Raw genomic sequence first — 13,847 nt, 5'->3', positions numbered from 1 at the left:
TCAGGTCAGCTCGGCAGCATGTTTGAGACTGGCTTTCGGCACTGCTATCCATTCTTCCTTCACAACTGGGTGTGGAGAGGGGCGGGATCTGCTTTTGCAGCTTTGCTGTGTGGCAGAATGAGGGGAATTTTCCAGATAGTTCCTTTTGATGGCTGTTGGCACAATTGCAGCTTTGCCTCTGGGAGCCATTAGGCTGTGGCCCCGAAAACCTGGATAGCTGTTTCAGCAGGTCAGATTGTGAGAGCCCTGTGTTTTTGTTGGCATGGAGAGCCATTTAGGATTTCAAACCATGAATAGCCTTAAAATTTTCCCTGTTCTAGCTCCCTACTAAGTGCTTTGAATAGTGGGGCTAAAGTGAGGAAAACTGTTATTGTCCCTTTCCCCTTCCAGTCCTCCCCTCATAAACGCACACCCCAAATATAGTGACCCAGATGACTTCCTGGCGCTTTTCTGAATGCCAGAGTTTCTGAGGCCATCTTCTGGGAATAATGCATTGCTTTAGAGATTTTTTTTGAACCTACAAATCCACTGTGAAGATGAATGATACCTCCTCTCCCAGCCCCAGAGCCCTCTCTGCTGGCATAGTTCTCTTTTCAGGTAAAGAGGCTTAGAGTGTGAAAGCTTGCTATAGACTTGGGGACATCTAAGCCCATAGTATCTCTGCGCTAGTTCCACCTGCCCATTTGCAAACTGAACACCAGTTTGATAATGCCCAGGAAACAGTTGCCCCCAGAGGCAAGTGGTATAAACTAAAAGGGTAAATCCAGGCTGATCACATTCTCATGGAGAGTTTACTTTACTGGGAAGGGCCAGGGTGCTTCTCTATTCCCTGTAGCTCTCAGTGGTTTCCATGGAGCAAGTATCTTTAAACTACAGATTGGAAGACTTCACTTAGAATGAAGAATTGTCACTGCGGCAGATGTAGTGGACTCGCATGCCAACTCCTAGTGTGTAGAGGTTGGAAAATATAAAGCTTCATTTCCCAGATTCCCTTGCAGTTTGGGTTTTGATGGAATTGAGGTTCTGTTAATTAGATCCACTTCTTTGAGACTCGGATGTGGGAACCAAGTCACATGTGGAAAGAGCCATATGCGGCAGTGTGGAGCCATGGCTGTGTGGTTCTGGAGCAGCTAGCTTTAGCAATGGCTTCCCAGCTCAGCAGGCAGCTTCCTGAGCTAAGCAGCTCCCTGGGTGGCCCCGATCTATGGCACGGATTTGGGAATCACTCCTGGGGTCAGTTCCTTAGCTAGCCAACTGCTCTCTTCCATTTAATATCTTGTAGTAAATCCCTCTTTGTAAACCTGCTGACATAACTCTGTAGCTGCAAAGCTATCTATTGTCTTCTCTTGTTCATTTATTGGCTGAGACAAAATAAAATGATGGAATTTGACCTTTGACCTTGATTTTATTACAGATATCCTTTCACCAAAGATAGTTTTGGACTCTCCTGTTCCCTTTTACATGCTTTTCCTGGTGACAGTGGATGACCTTACATTGAACTTTTTCCCAGAATTATGTCAATTGAACTGTTTAATTGGTACAATTTCACGTGTCAATTCATACTTCATCTTTCCATAAAGAATATTATATTATATTATTAATAAGTATAGCTATTTAATAATACCTATGGAATGCATCTCTGCTGAAGCTTGTAACAGACACAGAAAGGATTAGGAGAAATACTTTGCTGTTTATCAAGACATAAGCACTGGCATATCAATTTCAACAAAACACCTATTATATAAATCATGGCCACATTAATTCTTGACATCACAATACAATCATGGCATCTCATGACAACTCAAAAAATGTTAATGCGATATTGTTCCTGAGTTATCACACTTGTCTCTGATTTTAATTAGTTGTCTTAGGGACTTATTTTTACCCTAGTTTGCTGAAACGTTGCTATGAAAAATGGACTAAAGATATTTCAGGCATACAGGGTGCTGGTTGGAAAGGCACTGATTTAACTCGGCAGGACTATGCTCAGAAATTATAAAGTTGGAATATATTCCTGAAGTGCGTTCTTTTAATCCTTGAAGGTTTTGTCCTTCAGCTAGACACAGCTACAAGGCAGGTCAATCTGAGAAGTTAGACTGCAAGCCTGAGTGGAGAATGCTTTCTCACCTTGCAGATTCTGTGGAAAGAGCTCTGCCTCATGCCAGATGCTCAAGGACATGTAGGAAAAAGCATTTCTGAAGAAGGAATAAGCATTCTGTCTACAATTCAGAACTAAAAAAGGAGTTTGTTTATTGAGAGCAAGATGATGCAAGCAATATAAAAATCAAAAGCTTATCTGGCTTTAATTGACTTTTCTTTCTCTGCTTCTCAAAATGGAGTTGGATTTTATTTGTACATTTTCTATGGGTCCCATCTGCTTAGAAATCCTTATACAGGGGAAGCTGTGGGGCAGATTCCTTAAGTGACCCTTTATGAGAAGTCTTATCAGGGTGGGAGTAATTACTCAATGCTGCCTACTTCTTCCCCTTCTGCTTCATGTGTACTACAAAATAGTCATTGCATGCGATGGTGAGCCCAGCGATTAGCGAAAAGAAGCTCTGGAAGCCCACTTTGCCATCTCGACACTGGTCCAGGTCCTTCATTATTTTGTCCACGGCCAGAGGGTCTTTTTGATTCTGAAAAAAAGAACAGAAGCAAGAACCATCAGTCAGTGGTTGCAGTGACGAGCTTCTTTGATTTGTTCTGCTGACTACTATATGTATAATCTCCTCATTACTTGAATTCTTGCTTTAGATCACAGTGATATTTGGAGGTCTTCTAAATGTACTTCTCTGCTTTGAGAGAGCATTTCAGAAAATTCATATTTATTGCAGGCTAGGAAAGAGGTTTCCATGGCATTCTTCTGTAACTCAGGGACTAGAAACAGTCTATTTCTAGAAAGAGGAGAAAGAGGAGATACCGTGCCAGAGAAGGGAGATCCATGACTCTGAATTCTCAGTCCACTTAAAATCTGACCTGCTTTACTCACAGTCCAGCTGTTACCACAATTTTTTTTCTTCTTCTTTTTTTAATTGGAGGATAATTGCTTTACAATATTGTGTCCTCTGCCATACAAATTATTTTGAAGGTATGGACCATGGAGTTAAGTGTTAGTTGCTTAGCTGTGATCGACTCTTCCCAGTGCCATGGATTGCAGCCCTCCAGGCTTCTCTGTCCATGGAATACTCCAGGCAAGAACACTGGGGTGGGCAGCCATTCTCTTCTCCAGGGGATCTTCCTGACCCAGGTATCGAACCCGGGTCTCTTGCACTGCAGGCAGACTCTTAACCATCTGAGCCATCAGGGAAGTCTGTTACCACAGTTTTTAAATTTACATTCTCTTAACAAATTTTCATTCCTTATAGCATGGTCAAGTCCTTAAAAAAGCAACTCCTTATGAAAGACCTCATGAGATGACTTGGGGAGTAAATTTCAGATCTTTGTCCTATGGATTTTGAAGCAATGCTAACGATACCCTGGGATGGGTTAGATTTAAAGAGGAAGGGCAGTTGGTCCTCTTTTCTTGGCACAGCTGAGGCCAACCTAGTGTGACTTAATATCATATTAGCCAGGTGAGTAAGTCACATACCTTGGTGCACCTTCATGTAACAGCTAAGAATTGAGGCTGGACTAGAGTGTCTCTAAAATTGCTTCTGTTCTTAATGAGTTGGCCAATCTATGTCATACCATCCTCTTTGCTGGATGTTTTACATTGGATGTGTTTCAAAAGTAGAACATGTGATGGAGTCATAAAACTCCCCACAACTCTCAATGCCTTAGCACAAATGCGTGGAACTGGAATGAACAGGTAAGGTCCCTTTTGTTTTTTCTTTTCCCTTGCTTTCATGGGTGATTGGTTTAATCACTCCTTTTCATAGTGTTGATGCTTAGAAGTGGGAAAGTATAGTTTCTCCTGTAGGGTCCATGCCATCAACCAGAAGTAAATATGGCCATTTACAGGTGTTAAAGGGTTCAGGGGGACTTTCCTGGTGGTCCAGTGTTAAGACTCTGTGCTTCCAGTGCAGGAGGGTGGGTTTGATCCCTGTTCAGGGAAATACGATCCCACATGCTGTGTGGTACAACCAAAAAAAAAAAAAAAAAAAAACCACTAAGGGCTCAGATAAAGCATTTATGAATCCTGTTGACTGCATACTTGAGTAAGGGAACTGATACACACTGTCTCAAGTGTGGAGGATGTTTATATAAACTGCGCTCAGAAACCCTTTAAGGTAAGCGGCAGCATTTCCAACATGCCCTAAGCAGTCAACTATAACCTGTCTATGCAGCTACCTACCTCTTGGTGGGTTTCAGTTAATTCTGGCCTCAACCCCAGCTTCCTGGCTGTGGTCACAAGCAGTGCAATTTGGATGACATAAGGGATCAGGTTTAGAAACAGAACGCTCTGTCAATGTAGCCAGTGTGGGTGTGCCTGGAATTATGACCCCATGCTTAGAATAAATTGTACTGCCATGTTCAGAACTGTGTTGAACACTTTATCGAACCACAAAGCCTTTAGCAAGGGTCTTTGTCTCATGTGATAGTCATCCTGGCTTCTAACTTATGTAACAACACAATTAACGAGTGTTTAGAAGCAGACTGAGAGCTTCTTTGTGTGATGGGCAGGTTTACAATGAACACATTTTGTCCTTGAATTTCATGCTTGCCTAGAAGGATCACAGAAAGTGAAAGTGTCTTGGAGAAAATCATGTCCAGCCTTTCATTTTATACAGCGCCTGAACTGAGGCACAGAAAGCTGAAGCGACCTACCCAGTGTCAGTTCGGGTCCTGGTCTGGTTTGTATCAGAGAACTGTAAGAAAGCAGAGCACCAGTGTCCTCTAACTCATTCTAGGATAGCACTGTGGTAACTGCAGCTCTAAGATACAAGTTAAATGATTTCCATCTGTTTATCTGACTGATACTCATAACCTATAAATCATCACGTACTCTATAAAACCTTATGTTTACTGAGTCAGGAGTCAGGGGCTTAACTAGTGCTGTTTACCATGCAGATGACAAGGGGCAGGACTCTGCCTTTTACCATCTCCTCCCCAGTGGGTTCAGATGGTAAAGAATCTGCCTGCAGTGCAGGAGCCACAGGTTCGATCCCTGGGTCAGGAAGATCCTGAAGATCCCTCCAGGGGAAATTCGTCCCCTGGAGACAGGCATGGCAACCATTCCAGTATTCTTACCTGGAGAATTCCATGGACAGAGGAGCCTGGTACGCTACAATCCATGAGGTCACAAAGGGCTGGACACAGTTGAGTGATTAACACTTTCACTTTCCCTTCACCCTTTATTCTGCTGCTAAGTCGCCTCAGTAGTGTCCGACTCTGTGTGACCCCATAGACAGCAGCCCACCAGGCTTCCCCATCCCTCGGATCCTCCAGGCAAGAACACTGGAGTGGGTTGCCATTTCCTTCTCCAATACATGAAAGTGAAAAGTGAAAGTGAAGTCGCTCAGTCGTGTCCGACTCTTAGCGACCCCATGGACTGCAGCCCACCAGGCTCCTCTGTCCATGGGATTTTCCAGGCAAGAGTACTGGAGTGGGGTGCCACAGGCTGATGCAATGTTCCACACCAAGTACAGTAGGGATCCCTTTAAGTGACTCTGGTTGTGGCAGGCAGGGACGGGTTTGCATTTCAATCTGGTAGCGCAGGCATAAACTCAGACTGTGCTCCTGTGTTCTCATAGCTTTATCAACGTGAAAAGCAGTTTTTCCTGGAGTGATGCTTGGCTCTCATTCAGCAGACGCTTGACACCATTTGTTTAGAGTAGTGCTGGAAAAAAGTTTGAAAGTCTTTATCTCAAGGGATTTAATTTAAGAAGGGGGCATAAGTGGATGTGCCCCAGGACGGGGCACCTCCAGTGCCAGGTTTATGGACCTGAGGGCAACAAGGCAGCCTGGATGACTACACTGGTGAAAGATCTTCTTTTCTGCAACTCTGTCTCAGTGGACACAGTGACTCCAGACGGAATCTTTCTAACACCTCGTATTGTGATTTGTGTGTAGTCTCATTTCATTTCCAAACTGTAAGTTCCTTAAGAGCAGGGGCTATATATGTCTTCTTTACTGTCTGTTTCCTCCCATAGTATCTTATAAACAGGAGGCACTCAACAATGTTTAATAACTAAGTGAATGAAAACAGGTTTCTAGTGGTGACTTCCACAGGGAAAGGCTAGAAAGAGGAAGGAAAAGGAAATAGGGCCCAGAAGCATTATAACTGATTCTTTCTGAGCCTTTCAACACTTACTTCCAAAAATCCAGGGAACTCCTTTTCCATGAGTACTCTGAGGTCTTCTTTTGTTAAGTAACCTTTATCACCTGCAAATTTGTGAAATGTGAACATCATGGTTTCCATGGCGTGTTCCATTTGAGATGGCATTTTGGTGAAGTCTGTTGAAACCTATTAAAGGATGGAAAGAAACAATATACATGAACTCTAAAAAATTTTATTCATTTATTTATTTGGTTGTACTGGGTCTTAGTTGCTGGAGGCAGGCTCTAGAGCACACAAGCTCAGTAGCTGTAGACCCACACGGCTTAGTTGCCCCAAGACTACATTAAGTGACATGAATTACCAGTCTTTTGAGAATGACTGGAAGAGCTCAGCCATTCAATCATTTTGCAATTCACCCCAGGTTTGGGGCCTTCCTCCTGCTGATGGAAACAGGCACTTCAGGTATTGGTGCTCTGAATGAGGGGTTTTATCTAGTTGCCTGCTAAGTTTGCATAATGAAGAATAAAAACTCTGATCATTTGGAAAAGCAAGATCAGTGCCCCTTCGTTTAACTGACAAAGCACCTACTGAGAGAACAGCTGTTTCACCACTTGGTGGTGGTGGTGGCGGGCACTGGTAAACGGGACTTTTCCATGTGAACACTGCTGAATACCAACAGCCACAGTCAAGTGTCATTAACAAAAGAACTTCAATCCTCCAAGCTTCACTAGACCTTGCTTGGTCTCATTCTAGGTTTCAGAAATCTGCGTAATGAATTTCATCTCCTGAGCACTTTTTTTTTTTTTTTTTTTGGCCACACAGCATGGCTTGTGGGATCTGTGCTCCCCGGCCAGGGATTGAACCCAGCCCACTTCAGTGAAAGTGAGGAACCCTAACCAGTGGATGGCCCGGGGATTCCTTGTATTCTTTACCAAAGTTCTGAACTTGTTACTGATTGTAACAAGGTCATTTGCATCTTTGTTACTACATGAGTTACAAGCTACCAAAGCCTTGAGAAATACAAATACAAGCTACCAAATACCAAACACAAGCTACCAAAGCCTTGAGAAGGAACAAGTAACGGTGTGTATTAATCACTTTGGGGACCTGACATATTTTTGGCAGCACTAGACAGAAGAGCTACTCTCACAGTCTGAGGTGCAGTGGGAATTTTCATTGTGAATAGCTTAAAAGAAAGGAAAGGGTTTATCAGATCATTATATTCAGGTAAAATAATCTGGGGGCATTTGTCTCGTCAAGGCCCAATGCCTGGTACTTAAGAGGAGCCCAGTGAATTTTGCTTAACTGGAAGGCATGCTTCAGCAAGAACAGAGTAGCTTTGGCTTACACCAACTAAAATCACTACTGGATTGGAAATAGATGAAATTGAATCGAGACTAATATACCACTCAAAAAAAAAAAAAAAAAGTTAGGAATTGGTTTAGAGTAGAAGGCAGCGGCAACCCACTCCAGTCTTCTTGCCTGGAGAATCCCAGGGGCGGGGGAACCTGGTGGGCTGCCGTCTATGGGGTTGCACAGAGTCGGACACGACTGAAGCAACTTAGCAGCAGCAGCAGTCCCCAAACTTTTTGGCACCAGGGGCTGGTTTTGTGGAAGACAGTTTTTCCACAGATGGGGAAGGGGGATGGGGGATGGTTTCAGGATGATTCAAGAGCATTACATTTATTGTGCACTTTATTTCTAATCTAATGCCACCGCTGATCTGACAGGAGGTACTGGTCCACAGTCCCAGAGGATAGGGACCCGTGGTTTAGAGCAGTGGTTGAAGGGGAGGCTGGCTTCTCCTCCGGAAGAGTCTCAGTAGGAACTGGAGACATGCATTCATTCTGGTTCCTGTTGCCGACATATGCGTACTCAACAGAGATCCCTAAATGCTATCTTTTACCGAGGAGAGGGTGGAGCTGGTTAACACGAGGATTGAGCAATTACACTTTGAGTTGAAAGTCCTACCCCTTAATCCCCAGAAAAGTACAGGAATCAGCATGCCAAAGAATGTGCTACTCTAGAGAATACTATAAGCCAGAATCTGGCGTGATTCATCCGGAAGACTTCTCATGGAGAGAGCAGCAAATTCAAGGTCCAAGGGGGGATAAATTCCAGAGGACTCACATCCTTTCTCCTCTCTCCCGACACAGCCAGTATCTGGCTTCGCATGGCAGTGGCTTGGAGGGAGTCAGCCTCGCCTGGATTGGCTCTGCAAGTCCAGCAACATAAGAGATAACAAGAGCACTGAGCTCAGTGAGTCACCTTTGGGAGAAGACTGGCATCCCACTTCAGTTCTCAGGAAATATCTCTGGAAAGGAGTCAGCCACCACAGAGGTTTAAAAATACCTGTGCCCAAGCTCTACGGCCAGAGCACTTCACAGTCAATGCCCAAAGATCTCAGAAGCTGATCTGGCTGTGGGACACCTCGTTCACTTTCTTCACAGGGTAGAACAGGAGGAAAATGCGCTGCAAAGCCAGAGAAGTAAGAAAGGGAATGCAGCATGAAAAGGACCCCTAAGACAGGAAACAAGCTACTTCAGGAACTTCTAAGAAACACAGGCTGTGAGCTGAGGAAGTCCTGGCCACCCTTGAATACCCTCTTCAAGAGAGTGAGGCCCTCCTTCCTGGAGTGAGCACTCAGGTCTCAGGACACTCCAAACCCAGCCAGGGATGGTTTGCGCTTACTATGAACTGTGGGGGCTTTTCTGCCCCCGTTGGATCCCCCTCTGCTGTTTACTTAGCACATGGGCTGTGGCCACAGCAGCCAGCCCAGACTCCCAGTTTGTTCCCTAGTGCTTGTACTCAGCAGATAAGTCACGTCCAACTCTTTGCGACCCTACAGACTGCAGTCTGCCAAGCTTTGTGTCCAAGGGATTCTCCAGGCAAGAATACTGCAGTGGGTTGCCATTTCCTTCTCCAGGGGACCTTCCCCACCCAGGGACTGAACTCGCCTCTCCTGCATTGGTAGGTGGATTCTTTACCACTTGAGTCACCTGAGGAGCCCGTTTGTTCGGTAGACCTTCTGCAATAAGAATGCAGAACAGGGGATACTCGGGAGATCTAAGGTTGTGGAAGCAGAAATAGGTTTGAAAATCAGAGATGACCACCCTCTCATCAGTAACCAGGGCTCCTGAGGGCATGGACCGGGGCTAGGAGCAAGTCATTCGGTTTTGAAGGTGAAGCCAGCACGCTGATTTTACAGTGAGACGAAGGAAAAGGGGAAGATGTGATGCACATTATTCTCTTGGCTAATGGATGGATCCTTCCGTTCTTCCAGAGTGTGGTGGTAGCCCTACTGAGCCAGCCCGCCAGGCCCTCCCATCTTGGGTGTGGCTCACCCGGGCTGGGCAGATGGATTGGTTGCTAAAGCAGCAGTCCAGGAACTTGAATCTGGGTTTCCACCACTGCCTCCGCCCCAGCGCGTCCCGTTCTCCAGCCACCCGACGAGCTCCACCCCCAGGTAGGGGTGGTACTCTAGCTTCTGGCTCGGAAACACTTCTACTGGATGGCCTTGGGCTGAGAGGCAGCGGCATCCTCTCTGTTCCCCAGACAACCTGCTGCCATTTCATCATTTATCTGCCTCTCCATCCTCGATTAAAGTTCTTATAGGGTAAGGGCTATCGCTCAGTCGCGTCAGTCTGTTCTGTCTGGAAACCACTAAACAGTGGTATAGTGTTGCTAATGAGCGAATGAATGAATCAGATAGTTCCCTTGGCTGGAGCTGAGATGCAGGTGTGATTACCCTGGGCTGAAACCCTGGCCACTGGGGCAGAGCAGGAGGTAAGGGCTGTGAAGGGGCTGGGAAGGGCCTGGAAAGGGGCAGTCAATGAATGAACAGTAGAGTACATTCCATAGTGTAGGAGAAAATGGTGTGTCCTGCTAAACAGGTCTGGTCACCCAACACTTTTTCTCTAGTTTTGGTTTATCCCTCTTGATTGCTTTCTCACTGTGAGCTCCACAAGCTCTAACTACCTCATTGTTGGTCACTCTCGTGTTTACTGAAATCATTTTATTGTGATGTCTGTGTTTCTCCTATACAGGTCTGAAGAGTGGATGCTCACATATGTTTCTTTGTGTAACTGTCTCTTCAGAAAAAAAAAATTCTGGGTTCTACAAATTTAATTACAGTGGTGGGAATTCAATTTTTGCTGTATCTACACTGAGTACCTACTTTGCATGACTAGGCTCGTATGGGCCCCCTCTCCACAGCCCCCACCCCCATGGTGCTTGACTTTGGGGAGTTCACCAGCTAAGGTCATACTATTTTAAAATATGTCCTGAAATCTAGTTAACTGTGCTTCTGTGTCTTTCTCCACTAAACTGTGGGCTCCAGGAGCAGGGTCTTAGAAGCCAACACCCTGCCTTCAGAGTCTGCTCAGTGAATCAGTAAGAAGGAACTTGACAATAACATAAATTTTGATCCTTCTGGGAGTAGCAGGGAAGTAGGGGTCCTCCTTAGAAAAGTGTCTGCTCCTAAGCAGTATCAAATGTTTGCTCTGGACCCATGCCCAGATCCAGGCCATAATTTCAAAAAGGAGATTTCTAAAGAGCAAGAAGTCTGATCTCTTCTGTGTCTTGTCCATACCCTAGTTTTCTTACAGCCCACCCAAAAAACAATTGGCAGAATGTTAGTAAAAACAAACATGTTATCTAAAGCGTGTTTTAGGTGTCCTTCTTTTTGATGCTTTTAAAAAGAAAAAAAGGGGGGGTGAGGGAAAGGGAGTGGGATCGGGAAGTGAACCCCGGAGGCATTCTTGAATTTAATCCCTAAAGGGAACTCAGAAAAAGTGAGTTGAGGCAATGGATCTAATCCAGGCTGTCTCTCCCACCTTTCACCAAACATAAAATTTTCCCATTAAGAAAATGAGCAGCAAAATAAGAGCTCCAGATACAGTCCTATAGGAAGAACTCTGAGGCCTTCCTACCCTAACAAAGTACATCCAATTCTCCATGAAGAGCTGTCAGGTATCAGCCAGAACTGGCAAACAACAGCCACTGTGACAACAGCTATTAAATCCATTGTTGGATTAGGTGGTAGTTATTTAATAAAGGACTAGGAAGTGCTGAAAATCGTTAAAAATCATTCTTTTTGCTTTTGATGTGAGATTCCTAAATTGTTGAGTCTCAGAAAAATGAGAACCTTAAGACTCTAAAAAGATCAGCTTTCCTAGCAGTCTGAGTGCTAATCTACACTTTATATCTCTGAAAGGATTCCATTGTTTCCTTCAGCTTTAAAAGACTGGACTGGATCAAGGCCATACCAAGTGGGTAGTGCTCTAAAAAAGTCACAGGGTTGGAGCTGTCCATGGAAAGCAAAGAGGCACTCATTCTCAGCTCCACCCAGCCCAAGGCCTGACCTCACTGGAGAGTAGCTGCTGGAGAGGTTGGCCAGGTGCCAGACATGGGAGGCAAGGGGGCCATTTGATGTTGTATGCAGGAAAAGCCAGGGAAGAGCATCGCCTAGAAATCAGAGTGCTTTATGCCCAGAAGACCATTAGGAGAATCTGAAGAAACAAAATAAGAATCTCCAAATGGTGGATCAAGGACCACAGTGAAGAAAGTAGCTTCTGGCTGTCAAGGGAGGAATACCTCACTTGGAAGAGATGATTAAACAGAAACCAGACAGGAGTCTGTGGGGGCAGGGCTGAGGAAGAAATTTCAGATGAATTGTGAACTCATTCCTGCCCTAATGCCTGGCATCACCTTTTGCAATTTGATGAAATATGCTGGAGGCAAAGATCAGTGACAGGGTGTTTCCGTGGGCCTGGCCTCACCTGAAGGGCAGGTTATAAGTCCACTGCTGCGGTTTGAAACTCATGCTGCAGGGGGAAAAGAATCTGCAGTAACTGCAAACCTCTCAGTGGGAAGCGCTACCTCCCAAATAAAGCTGAGGCAGCCTGCCAGTGGGAATCCAGGCCGATAACCCAGCAGCTGAAACGCCATGACCCTACCAATCTAACTTGTCCTCAACCACAGTTCAGTCAAGAAACCTCTCCTTCAGATGGCCGGCCTGTCCGGGTGTGACTCATTTCCTCTTGGAAAATGCCCTCTAAAATGGCACAGTTCCCCTTTTCCTTCAGGGAGTGTTCTGTCTGAACCATCTGCAGAGAGTCTGGAACCATCCAGGCCACACCCACATGGTCTCACAACTGAGTCACAGGCTTCCACTAGGAGAATCCGGGAGCCCTTTGTGCTAACCACGCCCTGCAGAAACCTCAAGGGAGGGAAGCGGGTGGGCTTAACGTATTCCAGAGTCTGGACCAGGGCCCCGTGGTGCCTGGCACAGGGCTAGCTGCTCTGCTGGCCCCTCCACCCTCGCCCAACAAGGCAGATTCCGGGTTTCAGTTAGGTGGAGCCCGCCCCAGGCTGGAGAGTGCGGTATTCAGGTCTGAGGGCGAAGCACCAGTCCTTTGCCAGGCTCAAATTGTGTCCAGGTACCAACAGCTCTTTTTACTGGGCCAGGTTAATCTGGGGTGTTAGAGCCTTCATTAAACTCGCTCTTCCTCTGTCTCTGCATAGATCCACTAAAATAGCAAGACGGGAACCCTTTCAGTACAAAACCCACTTCAGTGGTGGCTGAAGGTGGTGGCTTCCCCCTACCCCCTCAGCAAAACTGTCCTATAAGGAAAACAAATAGAGCCTTCTTCCCTCCGCTGGTAGAGAGGAACTTCTCGTCTAGCAGACAAATAACAGGAAGCCCAACCTTGAAGCTTCGAGGAGAGGGACAGAGGGGTGTCCTTTAGGGAGAGAACCCGCCAGCCCTCTCCGAGTCTGCACGGGCCGTCCAGCTAGGAGGCTGCGAACATCTGGACAGAAGTCAGCCTGCAGCCGGAGCCCACAAAGAAACAAGCCGGCCAGGACAGGGGGCCAGAAACAGGGATTCGGGTTAACTGCGGAGACCAGTCGAAAAGCAGGAAGGGTGTAAAGAAAGATATACCGAAAGGTAGCGCAGAGCAGACCCCGGGGCACCGACACCGAAGTACTGGTAAAGGCCAAGTGCTCCCTCCTCTGGGGGTCTGGGGGGGTCGCGCCGGGGAGGGACAGGGGAGGTGCTCGCGCAGCTGGGGTGTGGCCCAGGGCTCGGGGAGAGGATAGCCCCGCATGCCCAGCCGACGCCCGACCACCGCCATCGTCCCACGCCCACACCTGGGACGCCCGGTGAAGACCGCCTGGCGAGCGGGAGCCGCCGACGTGGGGATTTCCCCGGGCGCGGGCTGTGGGGCCGGGGACCGCCCGGGACCGGCGGGCAGGACTCACCTTGGCGGGAGGCGCAGCGGGGACGCTCGGCTGGCGGGGACGCGCGGGCAGTGAGCACAGCGCCGCGGGCAGGGCGCCTTAGTACGTGCGGGTGGGGGGGCGGCGGGAGGCAGGAGGGGCCTGGGCGGGTGTCCGGGCCTCGGCTCACCCCACCTCTGCCCCTCCCTCCTCTTCCTGCCCGCCTCCCTCTCCCCCCGCCCCGCCCCGCCACACTCACACCCCGGGCGCAGCGCGCACACCCTTCTCTCGCTCTGCGGCGTAGCCTCGCTCCAGGCCTCCACCCGCCCCCAGGGAGAAAGATATTGTAAACTCTTCCTACTCAAATGCTCTCGGATATTTTCGTGCCCTTCCTCTCGGGTTTGCT

General features: G+C 47.1%; 1 protein-coding gene across 1 annotated transcript; it reads right to left on the bottom strand.

Moving 5' to 3' along the window:
• Positions 1 to 1,414: 1,414 nt before the first annotated feature.
• S100A10 (S100 calcium binding protein A10) lies at positions 1,415 to 13,579 on the bottom strand. The gene is made up of 3 exons (XM_068965233.1): positions 13,484 to 13,579; positions 6,254 to 6,406; positions 1,415 to 2,636 (listed from the first exon to the last, which is right to left on the bottom strand). The coding sequence occupies exons 2-3, from the start codon at positions 6,383 to 6,385 to the stop codon at positions 2,475 to 2,477; spliced, it is 294 nt and encodes a 97-aa protein (XP_068821334.1). The 5' UTR covers positions 6,386 to 6,406; positions 13,484 to 13,579; the 3' UTR covers positions 1,415 to 2,474.
• Between the last annotated feature and the right edge of the window lie 268 nt (positions 13,580 to 13,847).

The sequence above is a fragment of the Capricornis sumatraensis genome, chromosome 2, assembly GCF_032405125.1.
Source record: "Capricornis sumatraensis isolate serow.1 chromosome 2, serow.2, whole genome shotgun sequence".
Classification (NCBI taxonomy): domain Eukaryota; kingdom Metazoa; phylum Chordata; class Mammalia; order Artiodactyla; family Bovidae; genus Capricornis; species Capricornis sumatraensis.
This window is presented reverse-complemented; position numbering and strand designations above follow the sequence as displayed.